Here is a 17,060-nt window from a genome sequence, read left to right as displayed (position 1 = left end):
AAGACGATACATGATCAGTGGTGTACATTTAAGGAGTTATTTTACAACTTCCAAAAAATATATATTCCACTGAGAAGAAAAGGGTGTAAAAGAAAAGACAGCCATCCGTGGCTAAGTAAAGAAATTAAGGATAGTATTCGACTAAAAACAAGGGCATATAAGGTAGCCAAATCTAGTGGGAGGATAGAGGATTGGGAAAACTTTAAAAGACAGCAAAAAATAACAAAAAGATTGATTAAGAAAGGGAAGATAGAGTATGAAAGTAAATTAGCAAAATATATAAAAACAGATAGTAAGAGTTTTTATGGTTATATAAAAAGAAAAAGGGTGGCTAAAGTAAATGTTGGTCCCTTAGAGGATGAGACCGGGAAATTAATGGTGGGAAATATGGAGATGGCAAAAACACTGAATGAATATTTTGTATCAGTCTTTACAGTAGAAGACACTAAGAATATCCCAACACTGGACAAACAGGGGGCTATAGGGAGGGAGGAGCTAAACACGATCAAAATCACTAAGGAAGTGGTACTCGGTAAAATAATGGGACTCAAGGCGGATAAATCACCTGGACCTGATGGCTTACATCCTAGGGTCTTGAGGGAAGTGGCGGTAGGGATTGTGGATGCATTGGTAATAATTTTCCAAAACTCCCTGGACTCGGCAAAGGTCCTGGCAGACTGGAAAACTGCTAATGTAACGCCCTTATTTAAAAAGGGCAGTAGACAGAAGGCTGGAAACTATAGACCGGTTAGCCTAACATCTGTGGTAGGTAAAATATTGGAGTCCATTATTAAGGAGACAGTAACAGGACATTTGGATAATCATAATTTAATAGGACAAAGTCAGCATGGTTTTATGAAGGGGAAGTCATGTTTGACAAATTTGTTGGAGTTCTTTGAGGAAGTAACATATAGGGTGGATAAAGGGGAACCAGTGGACGTAGTGTATTTAGACTTCCAAAAGGCATTTGACAAGGTGCCACACAAAAGATTATTGCTTAAGATATAAAATCACGGGATTGGGGGTAATATTCTGGCATGGATAGAGGATTGGCTATCTAACAGAAGGCAGAGAGTTGGGATAAATGGTTCATTCTCGGACTGGCAATCAGTAACTAGTGGTGTTCCGCAGGGGTCAGTGCTGGGTCCCCAACTCTTTACAATCTATATTAACGATTTGGAGGAGGGGACCGAGTGTAACATATCAAAGTTTGCAGATGATACTAAGATGGGAGGGAAAGTAGTGAGTGAGGAGGACATAAAAAACCTGCAAGGGGACATAGACAGGCTAAGTAAGTGGGCGGAGATTTGGCAGATGGAATACAATACTGGAAAGTGTGAGGTTATGCACTTTGGCAGGAAAAATCGTAGAGCAAGTTATTATCTTAATGGCAAGAAACTGGAAAGTACTGAAGTACAAAGGGATCTGGGGGTCCTGGTGCACGAAACTCAAAAGGTTAGTATGCAGGTGCATCAAGTGATTAAGAAGGCCAATGGAATGTTGGCTTTCATTACTAGGGGGATAGAATATAAAAATAGGGAGGTATTGCTTCAGTTGTACAAGGTATTGGTGAGACCGCACCTGGAATACTGCATACAGTTTTGGTGTCCATACTTAAGAAAAGGCATACTTGCTCTTGAGTCAGTACAAAGAAGGTTCACTCGGTTAATCCCGGGGATGAGGGGACGGACATATGAGGAGAGGTTGAGTAGATTGGGACTCTACTCATTGGAGTTCAGAAGAATGAGAGGCGATCTTATTGAAACATATAAGATTGTGAAAGGGTTGGATTGGGTGGATGCGGGGAGGATGTTCCCGATGATGGGTGAAACTAGAACTAGGGGGCATAGTCTTAGAATAAGGGGCTGCTCTTTCAAAACTGAGATGAGGAGGAACTACTTCACTCAGAGGGTGGTAGTTCCATGGAATATGCTGCCCCAAAAGCTGTAGAAGCTACATCATTACATAAATTTAAAACAGAAATAGACAGTTTCCTAGAAGTAAAGGGAATAAAGGGTTATGGGGAGCAGGCAGGAATTTGGACATGAGTCTAGGTTTGGATCGGTCATGGCCCTGTGGGTAGCGGAGCGGGCCCAGGGGCCATGTAGCCTGATCCTGCTCCTATTTCGTGTGTCTAATTCTGTTAGATTCAGGAGATGGTTCTGTGATAGTAGATTGGCGGTTAGGATCAGATCAGCCATGATCTTATTGAATGGCGGAGCAGGCTCGAGGGGCCGATTGGCCTACTTCTGCTCCTATTTCTTATGTTCTTATGTTCTTATGTGACACTTAATTCCATATAACCCACCTCATGACACTCTTGTGCTCCCATCAGATACACTGGGCTGAATTTTGCCTGTGCACAGAGGGCGGGTTTGGAGGCTGGTCCGCTGTCAAAATAGAAAAGATTGACAGCGGGTAGGGAATCCGCTGAAAACCCCCCTCCATGTGAGTCTTCCAGGGGTCTGTCAGCATTGAGCAGCCTCGACACCAAGCGACGGGGGAGACAATTGACACCATTAAATGGATTGGTAATGCCCAATTAACTGTTATTTTAAGCTTAATTTCAATTTTACTTGCTCCACACGGGTTACCCGCTGCTTGGGGAACATGTCAGTGGATTCGGCATTGAATTATCTCATGACCTGACAGCTGCCAAAGTTGTATAAAAGATCCTGTGTTACAGCTGTTCACTTTCAAAGCTCAGAAACTGTTGGTTACTGTATTTGGAAGACATATTGAGCTTTCTGCAGCTTGCAAGTGTTTGGAGCCAACTCTCTATCCAGTGCCACCTCATTGGAACAACCTCACTCACCATTGACAGATCACTTCTGTCATCTCAACCTCAGCTGCCATCTATTCCATCAGCACTGTTGCCCTTGAAAATATCTGACCTTGGTCCTCAGAATCCCACCAAGATCAGCCCCAACACCAGTATCACCGGGCACACCAGCAGCAACAACAACACCAACCTTCTTCGCAATCAACTGGTGCTGTACAGGACACAGGGCATCAGCACCCGAGCACATTACGGCCCGGGACGCCAGGGATGGCTTCACCATGGCCAGATTTACTTCACTTGATGCTGTACACCCTGGCTGCCACATGATGCGCCAGGTTGCCACCACCCCACACCAACACCATAAAGCATCCCTACAAACCCAAGCCATTCCTTTCACAATTGTCACCATTGCGGGGCGGGGTACCCTTATGTCTCACCATTCACTACAACTCACTAAGCTGCTTCCAAAGGTGCACACAAATCTCTCCAAGAATGCAAAGTGCTGAAAATAAAGGTTTCAATGTTTGATAGCACATCACCAGAAACTTCACATGAACATTGGCTAAACCACCCAAGTGCCTACCCTTGTCTGTTGTTAGTTGGTATGCTTGCACTAGGATGAGGGTGAGTGTGAGGGGTGACTAGTGAGATGGGGAAGTGATAATGTAGATAGAGAGGGATGGGTGGAGGTGCAAAGTAAGTTGTTATGAGTAAGGATGTGCAGGAGTAGCGTAGGGAAGGCAGAGTGATGGGGATGTGATGAGTGGCACAGCAGGATGAGGTTGAGTGTGGCTTGGCAGTAACGTTTCGTGATCTACTGAGATAAAGAAAGAAAGACTTGCATTTATATAGCACCTTTCACGACCACCGGACGTCTCAAAGCGCTTTACAGCCAATCCACTTTTGAAGTGGAGTCATTGTTGTAATGTGGGAAACGCGGCAGCCAATTTGAGCACAGCAAGGTCCCACAAACAGCAAAGTGATAACGACCAGATAATCTGTTTTTGTTATGTTGGTTGAGGGATAAATATTGGTCAGGACACCGGGGATACCTCCCCTGCTCTTCTTCAAAATAGTGCCATGGAATCTTTTACATCCACCCGAGAGAGCAGATGGGGCCTCGGTTTAACGTCTCATCCGAAAGATGGCACCTCCGACAGTGCAGCACTCCCTCAGCACTGCATTGGAGTGTCAGCCTAGATTTATTGTGCTTAAGTCCCTGGAGTGGGACTTGAACCCACAACCTTTTGACTCAGAGGTGAGTGTGCTACCCACTGAGCCACAGCTGAGATAATTGAAAGGTTTGTGGCAGTACCCCAGGTCCTCCTGTCCACATCCCTGCTTGTGCTCTCCTGTGCAATGTGCAACCAGGCTGCGCTGATCTCCTGGGGAGGTCTCTTCTGCCCATGGGAAGGGAAGAGGACCTCCCTGCGTGCTGTGACTCCCTCCATAAACATATGTAGGGATTCATGGGAGAGCCTGGGTGCAGCCCTGCACCTTTGTGCAATACTTGTCAGTGTTTGCAGCACCTCAATGCTGTTGAACACTGACAGCACAACTGTCAAAATTAATTTGGACATGGCCCCTTTAATCAAACCAGCTGATGACACGTCATCAAACGATGTCATCAGACCCGCTTCCTTTTAATTGGCCGGGAACCTCGCAGGCGGGCTTAACAAGCCCTATTAACATAAAATCACTTGGAGAGTGCGGGCTGCAGTCGGCAGCGGACTGGGACCGCGACACCGACCCCGGCCACCCCGGACCCGACCTCAGTCGGTGAAATCACAGCCAGGGAGCACAATAAGTGAGCTGACCTCGCATTATACTGCAAGTTCATCTAACAGTTCATCCGACATGACCAACAGACAAAGAGCAGTCATACTACCACCACTGCACATATATTATATATTCGACCCATATATTAAATTGTTTGTACACGAGTAATAATCAATGATTAGAAGTTAGTTTAGAAACAGCAAAGCGAAATACTCAGCTATGGGAGATTTAGCCAAGATGCACACATGTATATCGAGTAGATGTCTGAATTCTTTTTTTTAATTAATGTTTTCATCTATCCTTTCACAAATTAGCATCCATAAGTATACAGAGGCTCATCAACGCCACAACTGCAACTTTCTGCATGGTTTCTTGCCTAGTGAGTGAAAGAATCTAAGGACCAAAGCAAGGTTGGAAGGGCACCGTAGTCCGGGGACTCAACTAAATACCTTCCACTTGACCGTCTGCTACTCTTACTACTTGTTACTGGAGCTTTCTCCTGGATCGCGCTTCACATAAAACTTTGAAGAATATCAAACAGACTGACCCATAGTCAACTCAAAAGGATTGGAGTTGCAGCATATGTGAGAATCATTTGTCATAATCATCATGAGAAAATGAAAGACCAGTTGCCTGAAGATCTACAGATGGTGCTGGTTGCTGCAGTATGTGGGGGTCAAACTTAAACTTAAACAATGTTGTGTGATTGGTTAATTTTTTCTATAACTAAATTCAAGCGCTCAGATATTTGTATTCCAGGATGTCCTGGTAGCTCTTTTTTGGGATATGAAAAGAACGATTCTGTTTGAATCGAGGAGTCAGTTTGAGTATAGCTGAGAGAACAAATTGAAACACTTTGAAATTCCTGAGGGAGAGAAAAATGGGTCTGACATTTACAGGGAATCGTTTATATTAATGTAGGCTCCCATAATGGTAAGAAATTCAAGAAGAAAATTTCAAAGGTTTTTTTCACAAAAGATTGGCTTAAAGGTGCAATCCTTTTACTGTTTTTCCACTCGAGGAGCTTGACAGAAGGATTACTAATGTGAGTACTTAAATATATTTTATGACTTTACTTATATGCTTTTTTGGTCCTTCATTAAATGTATTTAATGGCCTAAGCTTAAAATGTGGCCTATAGGTGTGATGCTCTAAGGCTAGGATAAACAGTCTTGACTGTCGTATGAGGAGAGATTGGGTTGACTAGGCCTGTATTCACTAGAGTTTATAAGAATGAGAGGGGATCTCATTGAAACATATAAAATTCTGACAGGGCTAGACAGACTGGATGCAGGGACGATGTTTCCCCTGGCTGGGGGTGGGGTCTAGAACGAGGAGTCACAGTCTCAGGATACGGGGTAGGACATTTAGGATTGAGATGGGGAGAAATTTCTTCACTCAGAGGGTGGTGAACCTGTGGAATTCTCTACCACATAAGGCTGTGGAGGCCAAGTCACTGAATATATTTAAGAAGGAGATAGATAGATTTCTAGACACAAAAGGCACAAGGGGTATGGGGAGAGAGCGGGAATATGGTATTGAGATAGAGGATCAGCCATGATCATATTGAATGGCGGAGCAGGCTTGAAGGGCCGAATGGCCTATTCCTGCTCCTATTTTTCTATGTTTCTATGAAGATATAGGGAGTTGGGACTTACCCCCGAGAGTGATCTAAGATATGAATAAGCTGGAGTAAAGAGGATAGAAAATAATAAAAATGTAACGTGATTTCCTGCTACCCTAAACTAGCTCCCAGGGCCAAATCCAATATGAACTGGGAGCCCATCCATGGTATGTAAATGTGTTGGGTAAAAGTCAATCAGGCGGGGTCAGCACAGTACGATAGCAAAATACTGCAGATGCTGGAACATTTCAGGTCAACGCTGAAAGTCAACGTTTCAGGTCGAAACCCTTCGTCAAGACGAAGACTCTATTTCTCTCTCCACGGATGTTGCCTGGCCTGCTGAGTTTTTCCAGCATTTTCTGTTGTTATTTGGGGTCAGCACAGTAACTGGCCGACTGGATGCTAATGACTCATCACCTGACTGATGACCCAGTTTAGCGTATCATGTATAAAATGTTTAATATTCCTCTTAGTGCTGGCTGTTTCAATTTGAGACATGAAGTGACATATAGTATGAATTTTTAAAAATTCATTCACGGGATGTGGGCGTCGCCAGCAAGGCCAGCATTTATTGCCCCTCCCTAATTGCCCTTGAGAAGGTTTTGGTGAGTCGCCGTCTTGAATACATCTGAGTGGTTTGCTGGGCCATTTCTGAGGGCAGTTAAGGGTCAACCACGTTGCTGTGGATCTGGAGTCACAAATAGGCCAGACCAGGTAAGGACGGCAGATTTCCTTCCCTCAAGGACATTAGTGAACCAGATGGGTTTTTACAACAATCCGGTAGTTTCATGGTCACCATTACTGATACTAGCTTTTTAATTCCAGATTTTTATTTAATTACTTGAATTTAAATTCCCCAGCTGCCGTGGTGGGATTCGAACTTATGGCCGTGATTTCGCCTACTGAGGCATGGCCGGGGTCAGAGGCAAGGTGCGACCCTGCTCTGTACAGTGACCTTACGTTGATTGGGCTTGTTAAGCCCACCCAGCGCGTTTCCTGGCCAATTGAAGGAAGTGGGTCTGATGACGTCATTTGATGACATGTCATCAGCCGGTTTCCTTAAAGGGACCATGCGCAATTTTAGTTTGACAGTTGTGCTGTCAGTGTTCTACAGCATTGAGGTGCTGCAAACACTGACAAGCACTGCACAGAGGTGCAGGGCTGCACCCAGGCTCTCCCATGACTCCCTCCATATGCTTATGGAGGGACTCGCAGCACGCAGGGAGGTCCTCTTCCCTTCCCATGGGTGGAAAAGACCTCCCCAGTAGATCAACGCAGCCTGGTTGCACATTGCACAGGAGGACACAAGCAGGGATGTCGTTAGGAGGACCAGGCTGCAGTGGCGCAAACCTTTCAATGATCTCAGTAGATCATGAAACGTTACTGCAAAGCCACACTCAACCTCATCCTGCTGTGCCACTCATCACATCCCCATTACTCTGCCTTCCCTACCCTACTCCTGTACATCATTACTCACACCAACTTACCTTGCACCTCCACCCATCCCTCTCTATCTACATTATCGCTTCCCCATCTCACTAGCCACCCTCACACTCACCCTCATCCTAGTCCAATCATACCAACTAACAACACACAAGGGTAGGCACTTGGGTGTTTTAGCCAATGTTCATGTGAAGTTTCTGGTAAGGTGCTGTCAAACATTGAAATCTTTATTTTCAACACTTTGCGTTCTTGGACAGATTTGTGTGCACCTTTGGAAGTGTCTTAGTGAGCTGCAGTGAATGGTGAGACATAAGGGTACCCCGCCCCGCAATGGCGACGAGTATGAAAGGAATGGCTTGGACATTGTAGGGATGCTTTATGGTGTTGGTGTGGGATGGTGCCAACCTGGTGCATCATGTGGCAGCCAGGGTGTACAGTGTCAAGTGAAATAAATCTGGCCATGGTGAAGCCATCCCTGGCATCCCGGGCAGCAATGTGGTTGGGTAGAATGAGTAGGGTAGATTGCGGAGAATGTTGGTGTTGTTGTTGGTGCTGCTGGTGTTGGGTCTGAATTTGGTGGGATTCTGAGGGCCAATTTGACATAGTTTCAAGTGCACCGATGCTGATGGAATAGATGACAGGTGAGGTTGCGATGACAGAAGCGATCTGTCAATAGTCAGAGAGTTTGTTCCAATGAATTGACACTGGATAGAGAGTTGGCTCCAAACACTTGCTAGCTGCAGAAAGCTCAATATGTCTTCCAAATGCAGTAACCAACTGCTTCTGAGCTTTGAAAATGAACAGCTGTGAGATGGGAGCTTTTATACCACTTTTGCAGCTGTCAAGTAATCATAATTCAATGCTGAATACACTCATGACCTGCTGAGCTGACGTGATCCCCTAGCAGCGTATAACCCATGGGGGAACTTGTAAAATTGAAAGGTAAGCTTAAAGTAGTATTTAAGTGCCTCTTAACAATCTATTAATGATCTAAATTGCCTCCCCCACCGCCTGGTGTTGGGTCTGTTTAGCACTGACAGACCCGACATCTGGGAGACTCACGTGGAGGCGGGTTGACAGTGGTGCCCTACCCGCTGTCAAAACATTTTTTTCCCACCCGACCCGCCACCGCTCGCATCCGCTGACCCCCCGAAAAATTCCCCCCCCAAGTCTCTAGATCATTAGTCCAGGCCTCTGGATTACTAGTCCAGTAACAGAACCACTTTGCTACCATACCCCAAATATTGCAGTGAAGTTCTTATTTGGAATTTATTCTGGGTTCTCTGTGATCCAAGACTAAATGAAAAGGAATCATTTTATTAATATTTAAATTCATTATATACAACACTTCACCCTCTACTAACAGAATTCCATCTAATTCCATCTTCAGTCTCTGCTAGAGCAACCTGCATTGAACCATTCGGCTAATTGATACATTGATTATTAAGAAAACATCTCCAACTTTCATATTCAAACTGATATGAAACATTGGCCTTTACCCAACATGCCTCCAGCTGAATGCCCATGTTTGGAGCATGAGTACGTGCCTAGAATATGACTACTGGTTCACTAAAAGCATTGCGCAGCTGGTGGGTGCTACCTGCCAGTCACTGCATTATTGACCCTAATTTTGGAAATTATCATCTGCACTTGCCAATATTGATTTTAGTTTGGATGGATCTCTGTTACCGTTTATCGGTAGTGCCCTCCTTTCAGATGTTCTGTCGGGCTTTGGCCAGTGCCATCAGTAAGCAGTCTATGCAAAATAAGACGCTTACTGAATAAAGGAACACGGGTGACTGTCTGTGTGGAGTTTGCACATCCTCCCCGTGTTTGCGTGGGTTTCCTCCGGGTGTTCCGGTTTCCTCCCACAGTCCAAAGATGTGCGGGTTAGGTTGATTGGCTATGATAAATTGACCCTTAGTGTTAGGGGGATTAAATACGTGGGGTTATGGGATAGGGTGGGATATGTGTCGGTGCAGGCTCGATGGGCCGAAATGGCCTCTATCTGCACTGTGGGGTTTCTGTGATTCTGTGTGATTCTGTGATAAATGCTCGCACTATATCATTATAACTGCTAGCTCCTCTTATATTGGGGTAGCTAATTCAATAGTAACTTGAAGGCAGCAAAATTCTTATATTGAAGTCTGCACATTTTGCAATTTATCATTCAGATGTTAATATTGCAGTGGTTTCAAAAATTTCATAAGGCAGGGACATTTTAACCATTTTAAATGTATTAATAGTATATACCGATACACAGTTAAATGGTGATCATACAATATTGGAGAGTTTTCAGACAGAATGAGGGTAATGTTAACTTTTGGCAGTAGTGTAAAATGGGTGATATCGAATGAGCCACCTATTATACATCACGCCTGATTGTCCTTTCGATTGAAGTGAATGAAAGGGAAAATTGGGTGGGAGCCCATTTTGCACTATCCCCCAAAGTTAAAATTACCCTATTCAGTTCTGGAATGACCAGAACTAGCCCGTCCTGACAACTCAGCTCAATAGCCACCATGCTGGGCACCATTAAAGTTTCTATTTATATTACCTGATATTCTCAAGCCATTTCTTCATTGATTATGCCATTGAGTATATGAAAACCATGGTGCAAGGTACTTTTCCATGGCAACGGGTTTCCTGTTTGTCATTGTTTTGAAACCCGTAGTCATAGCTGTGTCCAATGGATGGAAGGAAGTCACTAAGAAGGGCTTTTTTCTAGAATAGTAAGCTGAAGTGGTCGCAGAGGTAGGCACAATATTTTTTTGATGTAAAATTGACATTTGTCTCTTTTGGTTCATGTGATTTGAAGTTGGGTCCAAGATTAAACTGTACCAATGAATGCTCACTGCAAATGGAAAAGGTGTGTGCAAGTGCATGTGTACGTGTATGGATGTGTGTTTTTGAGGGGGAGTAGGAAGGAATTAAACACGGGGGGACATTTGAGTCGCGATCCCTTTGGGGCACTAACTTCACCAAATTAGCGCCTCCGCGGCCGAAATTCATCGGTAGCACCACAAGGGGGAAGCGGGGCGCTACTGGAAGCGCCCTGCCTTCCTCTTGGGGCGCTGCGAGGGAATATCGGGGCGCGATGTGCCGCGGTACTGCAGGCCTTCCTCCCCTTCTTAAAGGGGAGGACCTAGCGCAGCACGGCCCAGGGCCTAGCTGGGCCACCAGGGATTGGAGTGCCAGCAAAAGAGCCTGGCACTCAAGAGAAGTGCCGGGCTCACGGAGCGCAGCTGGCACTCCTCGGGGGTGCTGCTCAGGAGGCCGGGGACGGCAACGGGGGCAGGTGCTGGCAGGCAGCCAGCAACAAAAATGGCCACCCGGCACCTCGCCTTTAATTAGCACCGCCCCGGCCTCAGGTAGGCCCCCCTGACCCCGTCGGACATAGTGTCTGGCGGTAAGTCAGGGGGCGCTACCGAAGATCGTGGCCGGGGCGTGAGTGGGCGCTGCGCACGGCGATGATGTCATCGCCGGCGCCGCAGTACCATGGGGCGCTAATGGTTACCGCTGCCGCTAATCTCCTGCTGAATTTCGTGGGAGGCGTTGGTGGTGCCGCGCCCGGGCGCTAGTTGCATTGCGCCCCATTAGCACCCTCTTAGGGCACTAACGGGAGGCGCAAAGCAACCAAATTTTTCCCCCATGGAAGCTAAACCTGGTCCCCTTTGCATCTTAAAAATGGCAGGTTCTCATAGTTTATATATTTGAGCATCATGTACAGTTAGAAATAGCGACAAACCCACTCATCTACCCACCAGTAAATTTCAGATTTAAAATGCAGCCCTCCTTTAATATGTGCTTTTTCAATGTGTAGCTCATGTGGACTCTTCTCAGCAAAAGGTTATTTTTATTCAGTTGTCTATTTCCCGTGACTTTTGTCCAGTGAAAAGTATGTCTCATTTTGGGCCCCATAGTATTTCAGAAATGTTTGATAAAACATGTCACCCAGGTTATCACAGAAAGGTTCAATGTGCACAATATATTTGTGTCTGCGGCACTTTCTCCCATTCGCCCATGAACCCAGCATTTCTGACATTCAAACAATGATGTTGCTTCACGAATGCAATTTCTGGGAATCTGGCACTGGAGTTGTCCATCACTTGGGAATCATGTTCGGAATTAAATGAAAAGCCCTGTCTCATTAAAACCTCAAAATTCTCATATAGAATATAAAGTCATTCATTCATGAAACATCTTGAGACTTGAAACACCTCACGAGCTGACATTTTACAGAGTCTGACTACTTTCCCTGTCCCTTCCTCAGCCTTACCCTCTGCCTCCTTTGGAAATTATATAAAATGGTGAATTGTTGCCTTTTTTTCTTCTATGCTTTTTTCAGTTTTACTTGAATTCAGTAAACTAATCTATATGACTCATCCCCTCAGGTGATTTGGAATGAATTGTTAAAATCTATTCATGTTAAATTTCTGCTTACCTGCAGTATAATGCTATTGGATTAGCCACAAGAAATGCTAAGATTGTGAATCATCTCCACTGAGTAACGGTGCCCTTCATATCTTGCAAAATGGTAATAATTTAGATAATAATGCTCTAAAATAAAAATCATGAGGTAGATTGTAGCTCATGAAATGCAAATTCCTCTGCTTGTTGTGTAACATCATAGAGTTGATATCCATGTGACTGTGCGTGTGATGCTATTATAGGATCAAGAGACCTAATTTACATTTTCTGTTCCTCAGATGCAAAGAATTGAGCTACCCCAAGAACCTGCCACAGATCTCCCTCATTTTCATCTTTGTGAATGAAGCTCTGTCAGTCATCCTCCGCTCTGTGCACAGTGCAGTGAATCACACGCCAGTCCATCTACTGAAAGAGATTATCCTTGTGGACGACAACAGTGATGATGGTACAGTATGCTTCAAAACATGTGATAGAAAAACTGCATGCACTACAGGCCTGCCTGACCTTATGTATGCTTTTGGAAGTGTGTGAAAGCATTTGAGGAACTCATTGGGTGTTCCGTGGCCTTCTCCTCATGGAGGACGAAGGGGCCACAGTGTTGGGATGCCCTCTCCAGTGTCTTGCCTCTGCCTTACATTGTGGCCAACTTTTCCTCCAGCAACATGATTTAGTAAGGGTAAGGCTGGCAATGGAGAAGTGTGTGGCGAGTGTAGTGGCAGAGGTGAAGTGAGAGATGTGTGAGTGTGAAGATATGAGAGTGGGGGAATGTGTTTATGGGGTTGCGCAAGGCAGTTTCTGTGTGTTAGGGTAGATGTGTAGCAATAGTGCAGGCTAGGGAGTTAGTAGGTACCCTTAACTAGAGTGCAATGTGATGGCTAAATAGTGTGCATATTGCTTTGTGAAGAGTGTGATGGTGTCTGGGGTGGGCAAGGACGAAAGGAAAACCACTGAGTGTCTTACTTTGCCACATCTGGTGAGATGATTGATTCTTTTCCTGTACTGCTCTGCTGTCCTGAGAATGAGGGAATTGGTCAAGAGTGCCAGTGCCACCTCCCCACAAGTGGCATGGCTGACTGCTCTGCCAGGCTTGGGCAATTGCTGTCCCATGAGACTGTGCTCTTCTCCTCCAAGGGCAACAAGATCCTCCTCCGAGAAGTTCACTGTTCTTCTTCTCCCACCTCTTCTGCCTGCTTGCCCATTGGGTACAGGTGCCACCTGCTTTGCCATCCTGTTGCCAACATGGAATAAAGATGTGGGTTATAGATGCTATGGGGAAATTTGAGCAGAGCTAAGAGGGAAAACCCTCCCAGGGTTGTGCTGAAAACTGGAGTCTGCAGAGTGCTTCTGCACAGTTACACTATTATTGCACTCATGTTTCTCAGAGGTCCAGCTGCTTACATTAATTCTACATATGAATTGTGCCAGTACGTACAGCAGTTCAAATGTTGATTATCTTACCCAGGAAATCTGCTGGTCAAAAATGTAATTTTCTGGCACAATAACGGTGCAACTACGGTATAACTGACATTGAGGAAATTCAGGTATTTAAAACAATCCTTTACCAATTGATGTCCACTGATTTGGGCTGTTTTCTGTCTTTTTATCATACTATAGAAGAACTAAAGGCCCCACTGGAAGAATATGTCCACAAGCGATACCCTGGTCTGGTGAAGGTGGTGCGGAATGAAAAACGTGAAGGTCTGATCCGAGCCCGAGTCCAGGGATGGAAAGCTGCAACAGCACCAATTACAGGGTTCTTTGATGCCCATGTGGAGTTTAGTGCAGGCTGGTAAGTAGATGCCCAAGCAGCAGTGAATAGTACAGACTTTTAATGAAACAGCATCACTCTTGCGTTTATATAGAATGGATATATCCCTTTTAAAATCAATACCTTCCTTATCCTCTTAAGGGCTTTTTGATCCACATATTCTCCTGTCAATGGGGAAGGTGAATAAAAGGGTTGAGGGTTCTCTGTAGCTTCACTTGCCAGTTCCACACCATCATCACAACTAGGGATAGCAAAATACTGCGGATGCTGGAAATCCGAAATAACAACAGAAAATGCTGGATTTCTCTCTCCACAGATGTTGCCTGGCCTGCTGAGTTTTTCCAGCATTTTCTGTTGTTATTTCACAACTAGGGAGATGTTTAAGAACATAAGAACATAAGAAATAGGAGCAGGAGTAGGCCATTTGGCCCCTCGAGTCTGCTCCGCCATTCAATAAGATCATGGCTGATCTTCTACCTCAACTCCACTTTCCTGCATTATTCCCATATCCCTTGATTCCCTTAATATAAGAACATAAAAAATAGGAGCAGGAGTAGGCCATTTGGCCCCTCGAGCCTGCTCCCCCATTTAATCAGATCATGGCTGATCTGATCTTGGGTTCAGCTCCATTTCCCAGCCCACCCCCCATAACCCTTCACTCCCTTATTGTTCAAAAATCTGTCTATCTCCATCTTAAATATATTCAATGACCCAGTTTCTACAGCTCTCTGGGGCAGAGAATTCCACAGATATCCAAAAATCTATCGATCTCTGTCTTGAATACACTCGACGACTGAGCCTCCACAGCCCTCTGGCGTAGAGAATTCCAAGGATTCACCACCCTCTGATTGAAGAAATTTCTCCTCATCTCAGTTCTAAATGGCTGACCCATTATTCTGAGACTGTGACCCCTGGTTCTAGACTCCCCAGCCAGGGGAAACATCCTCCATGCATCTACCCTGCCAAGCCCTGTAAGAATTTTGTTGACAGCAAGGGAGCTATTATGTGTGAGAAGTGTCAAAAGATCTGTGCTCTGCATTGTAAATAATTCTGAATCACATTCGGTGATGTAAAGAGACAGAAATGACTGATTGTGAACACCCGGACATGAGTTTGAGGTAAATAGAAGTTATACCATATAGTCCAGTTAAAAATGTAGAGCTCAAAGGATAGAGCGCAATAGAGTGATAGTTAGCTCCTACAAACCATAGTCTGTCCCACCTTGAGTATTCTGTCCAGTTCTGGGTACTGGGCCACAGGGTAGGACATCCTGGCATTGAAGACAGTCCCAAGAAGGACACTAAGCTGAATAAATGGGATTGGACAGCTGAGCTTGGGACTAAGGCTACCAGGGATGTTTGCACCTGGGAAACAAGAGGCTGCTTATCGGTGACATTACTAAGGTATTTTAAATAAAGGGTAATAAGTAAATTGGATCCCAGAATGTGAAGGTTTTTTTTGGTATGGGGTATTTGCCTGGTCAGTCAGCCGTGTGTTTGAGCTGTTCCAGCCCCGTGCGGTTCGAATCGCTTCCTCTTTAGTTCTGACCGCCAGACTTATTTCAGTAGCGATGTAGACAAGACGAGGCCAGTGGTGGGTGCAAAGAAAACCAACGTTTATTGAAATAAAGAATAAATTGCTATACAGTGAAAATAATTATGAATACAGCACACTTTTACTTAACGGGGAGGAGAAAAGACGGACACATCGAGGGAAAATTGACTAAAATTACAATTTAACAAAATTCCCCTTTAGTTCCCACCCCTTATACCTATCTAGGTTGCCTTGTAATGGGCCAGAAAGTTTATGCTCACCAGTCTACGATGTTGAAACACCTGCTCCGTGCCCTGCGGTCTGCCTTGGAGATTTTTCACCGCCCGAAGTGGAGATACCCCAGTAATTCAAAAGTAACTGCTGGTATTCCACTTCTTTGGGCGGGCTGTGATGGTCCTCTTGAAGGCAGGGCACCAGAGGCGAGGCGGTAGAGAGAGAGAGAATGGCTTCCTGAGGGGCTACTTTTATACCCCATTGGGAGCCCTTGTCTTTGCGCCCAAATCTGGACGTATCTGGATTACACAGAAGGGACCGATCTGTCCCCATTGACTGTAATGAGTTTGAATGCGTTTCCCATTCGTTTAACTGGTTTGTGAATGGAGCTGTCCCAGTTTGAAAAATGTCCCACTGGTATCTTGAGTGCTTGACAAACAGCACTTGAATGTTAGTGTAAACAATCCTTTGTCCTGTGAGTGCTCGGCAAACAGTACTTGAATGTCAGTGTAAACAATCCTTTGTTCTGTGGTTACAGCCTAACCGCAACTAGATTGACAGCAATCACTTAAGCCCTTGAGTCAACACTGCTGAGGGCTTGTAAACAAGCAATCCTTTGTCCCGTTGTTGAAACTTCCTAACCACAGTTGATTGACAGTTTCAAGTACTTCAGTACTCAGACAGGCTGTTTTTCTCTTTTGCCACGGAGTCGGCTACAGCCATCTTTAATGTCCTGGGTTTTTAAAGTACATTCCAACCAGGTTTTCTTTTAATCAAATAATCTTCGGGGGCTGCCGAAATTTTGCAAACCTTACAGTCTACCCTTGGATACTAAAACTTGCTTGCAGTATCCTATTAAAGGTGAGCAAAAATTTCTGACCCCCCGCCACAAACAATCTTCCCTTATACTTATCTATATCTATCTCTGATCCCTCGACACCTCCATCCCCCTTCCTCAGAAAGAATCGCAGTGCACGGTAGGCATCTATCGATAGAAAAACATGATTATTTACAATAATTCAAGCACGGAGAGGGTCCGATACCCCTGCACCACTTGTGACATCATAGAGCTTTATCACGATACAACATCTTTAATGAGATTAACACCAAGACAAAACATATTTGTTAAAAATACAAACGGAAGAAAACAAGCTTCCCTTTTTTTTTAAAAGAGAAAAAAGCCGAATCTGCCATCACTCATGATTAGTTCCAATTCGGTCTTATTGACCTCCGAAAAGTCAAATTTACAGAATTTCTGAAACATCTTTTCCTTGGGGTGACGATTCCTATCCTCGGGCACTGGAGGGAGGCCTCCCCATATGTGAAGCTGGTCTCACTAGAATACTGGGTTGAATTGGATCCCAGTCATCCTGGCCAGCTCTCCTCGTGGGCATCTGCCTTCTGCAGACCCCTCCCATCATGGGCTAGGGGTGCTCCCTTCCCTGAGCATCCAAAGACACAATGGT

At 44.9% G+C, this 17,060-nt stretch overlaps 1 protein-coding gene across 1 annotated transcript in view; it reads left to right on the top strand.

Annotated features, from left to right (window-relative positions):
- The window catches only part of galnt17 (polypeptide N-acetylgalactosaminyltransferase 17), a 553,078-nt gene that overhangs the window by 112,533 nt on the left and 423,485 nt on the right, over positions 1-17,060 (top strand). The window contains exons 3-4 of the mRNA XM_085964471.1: positions 12,338-12,504; positions 13,674-13,848. Coding sequence (XP_085820597.1) covers positions 12,338-12,504; positions 13,674-13,848 — 342 coding nt within the window. The remainder of the gene's footprint in view (positions 1-12,337; positions 12,505-13,673; positions 13,849-17,060) is intronic.

This window comes from Somniosus microcephalus, chromosome 22 (assembly GCF_052327205.1).
Source record: "Somniosus microcephalus isolate GS21.2 chromosome 22, FLI_Smic_1.0, whole genome shotgun sequence".
Lineage (NCBI taxonomy): Eukaryota > Metazoa > Chordata > Chondrichthyes > Squaliformes > Somniosidae > Somniosus > Somniosus microcephalus.
The sequence above is the reverse complement of the archived record's forward strand: the minus strand, read 5'-3'. Positions and strand labels throughout refer to the sequence as shown.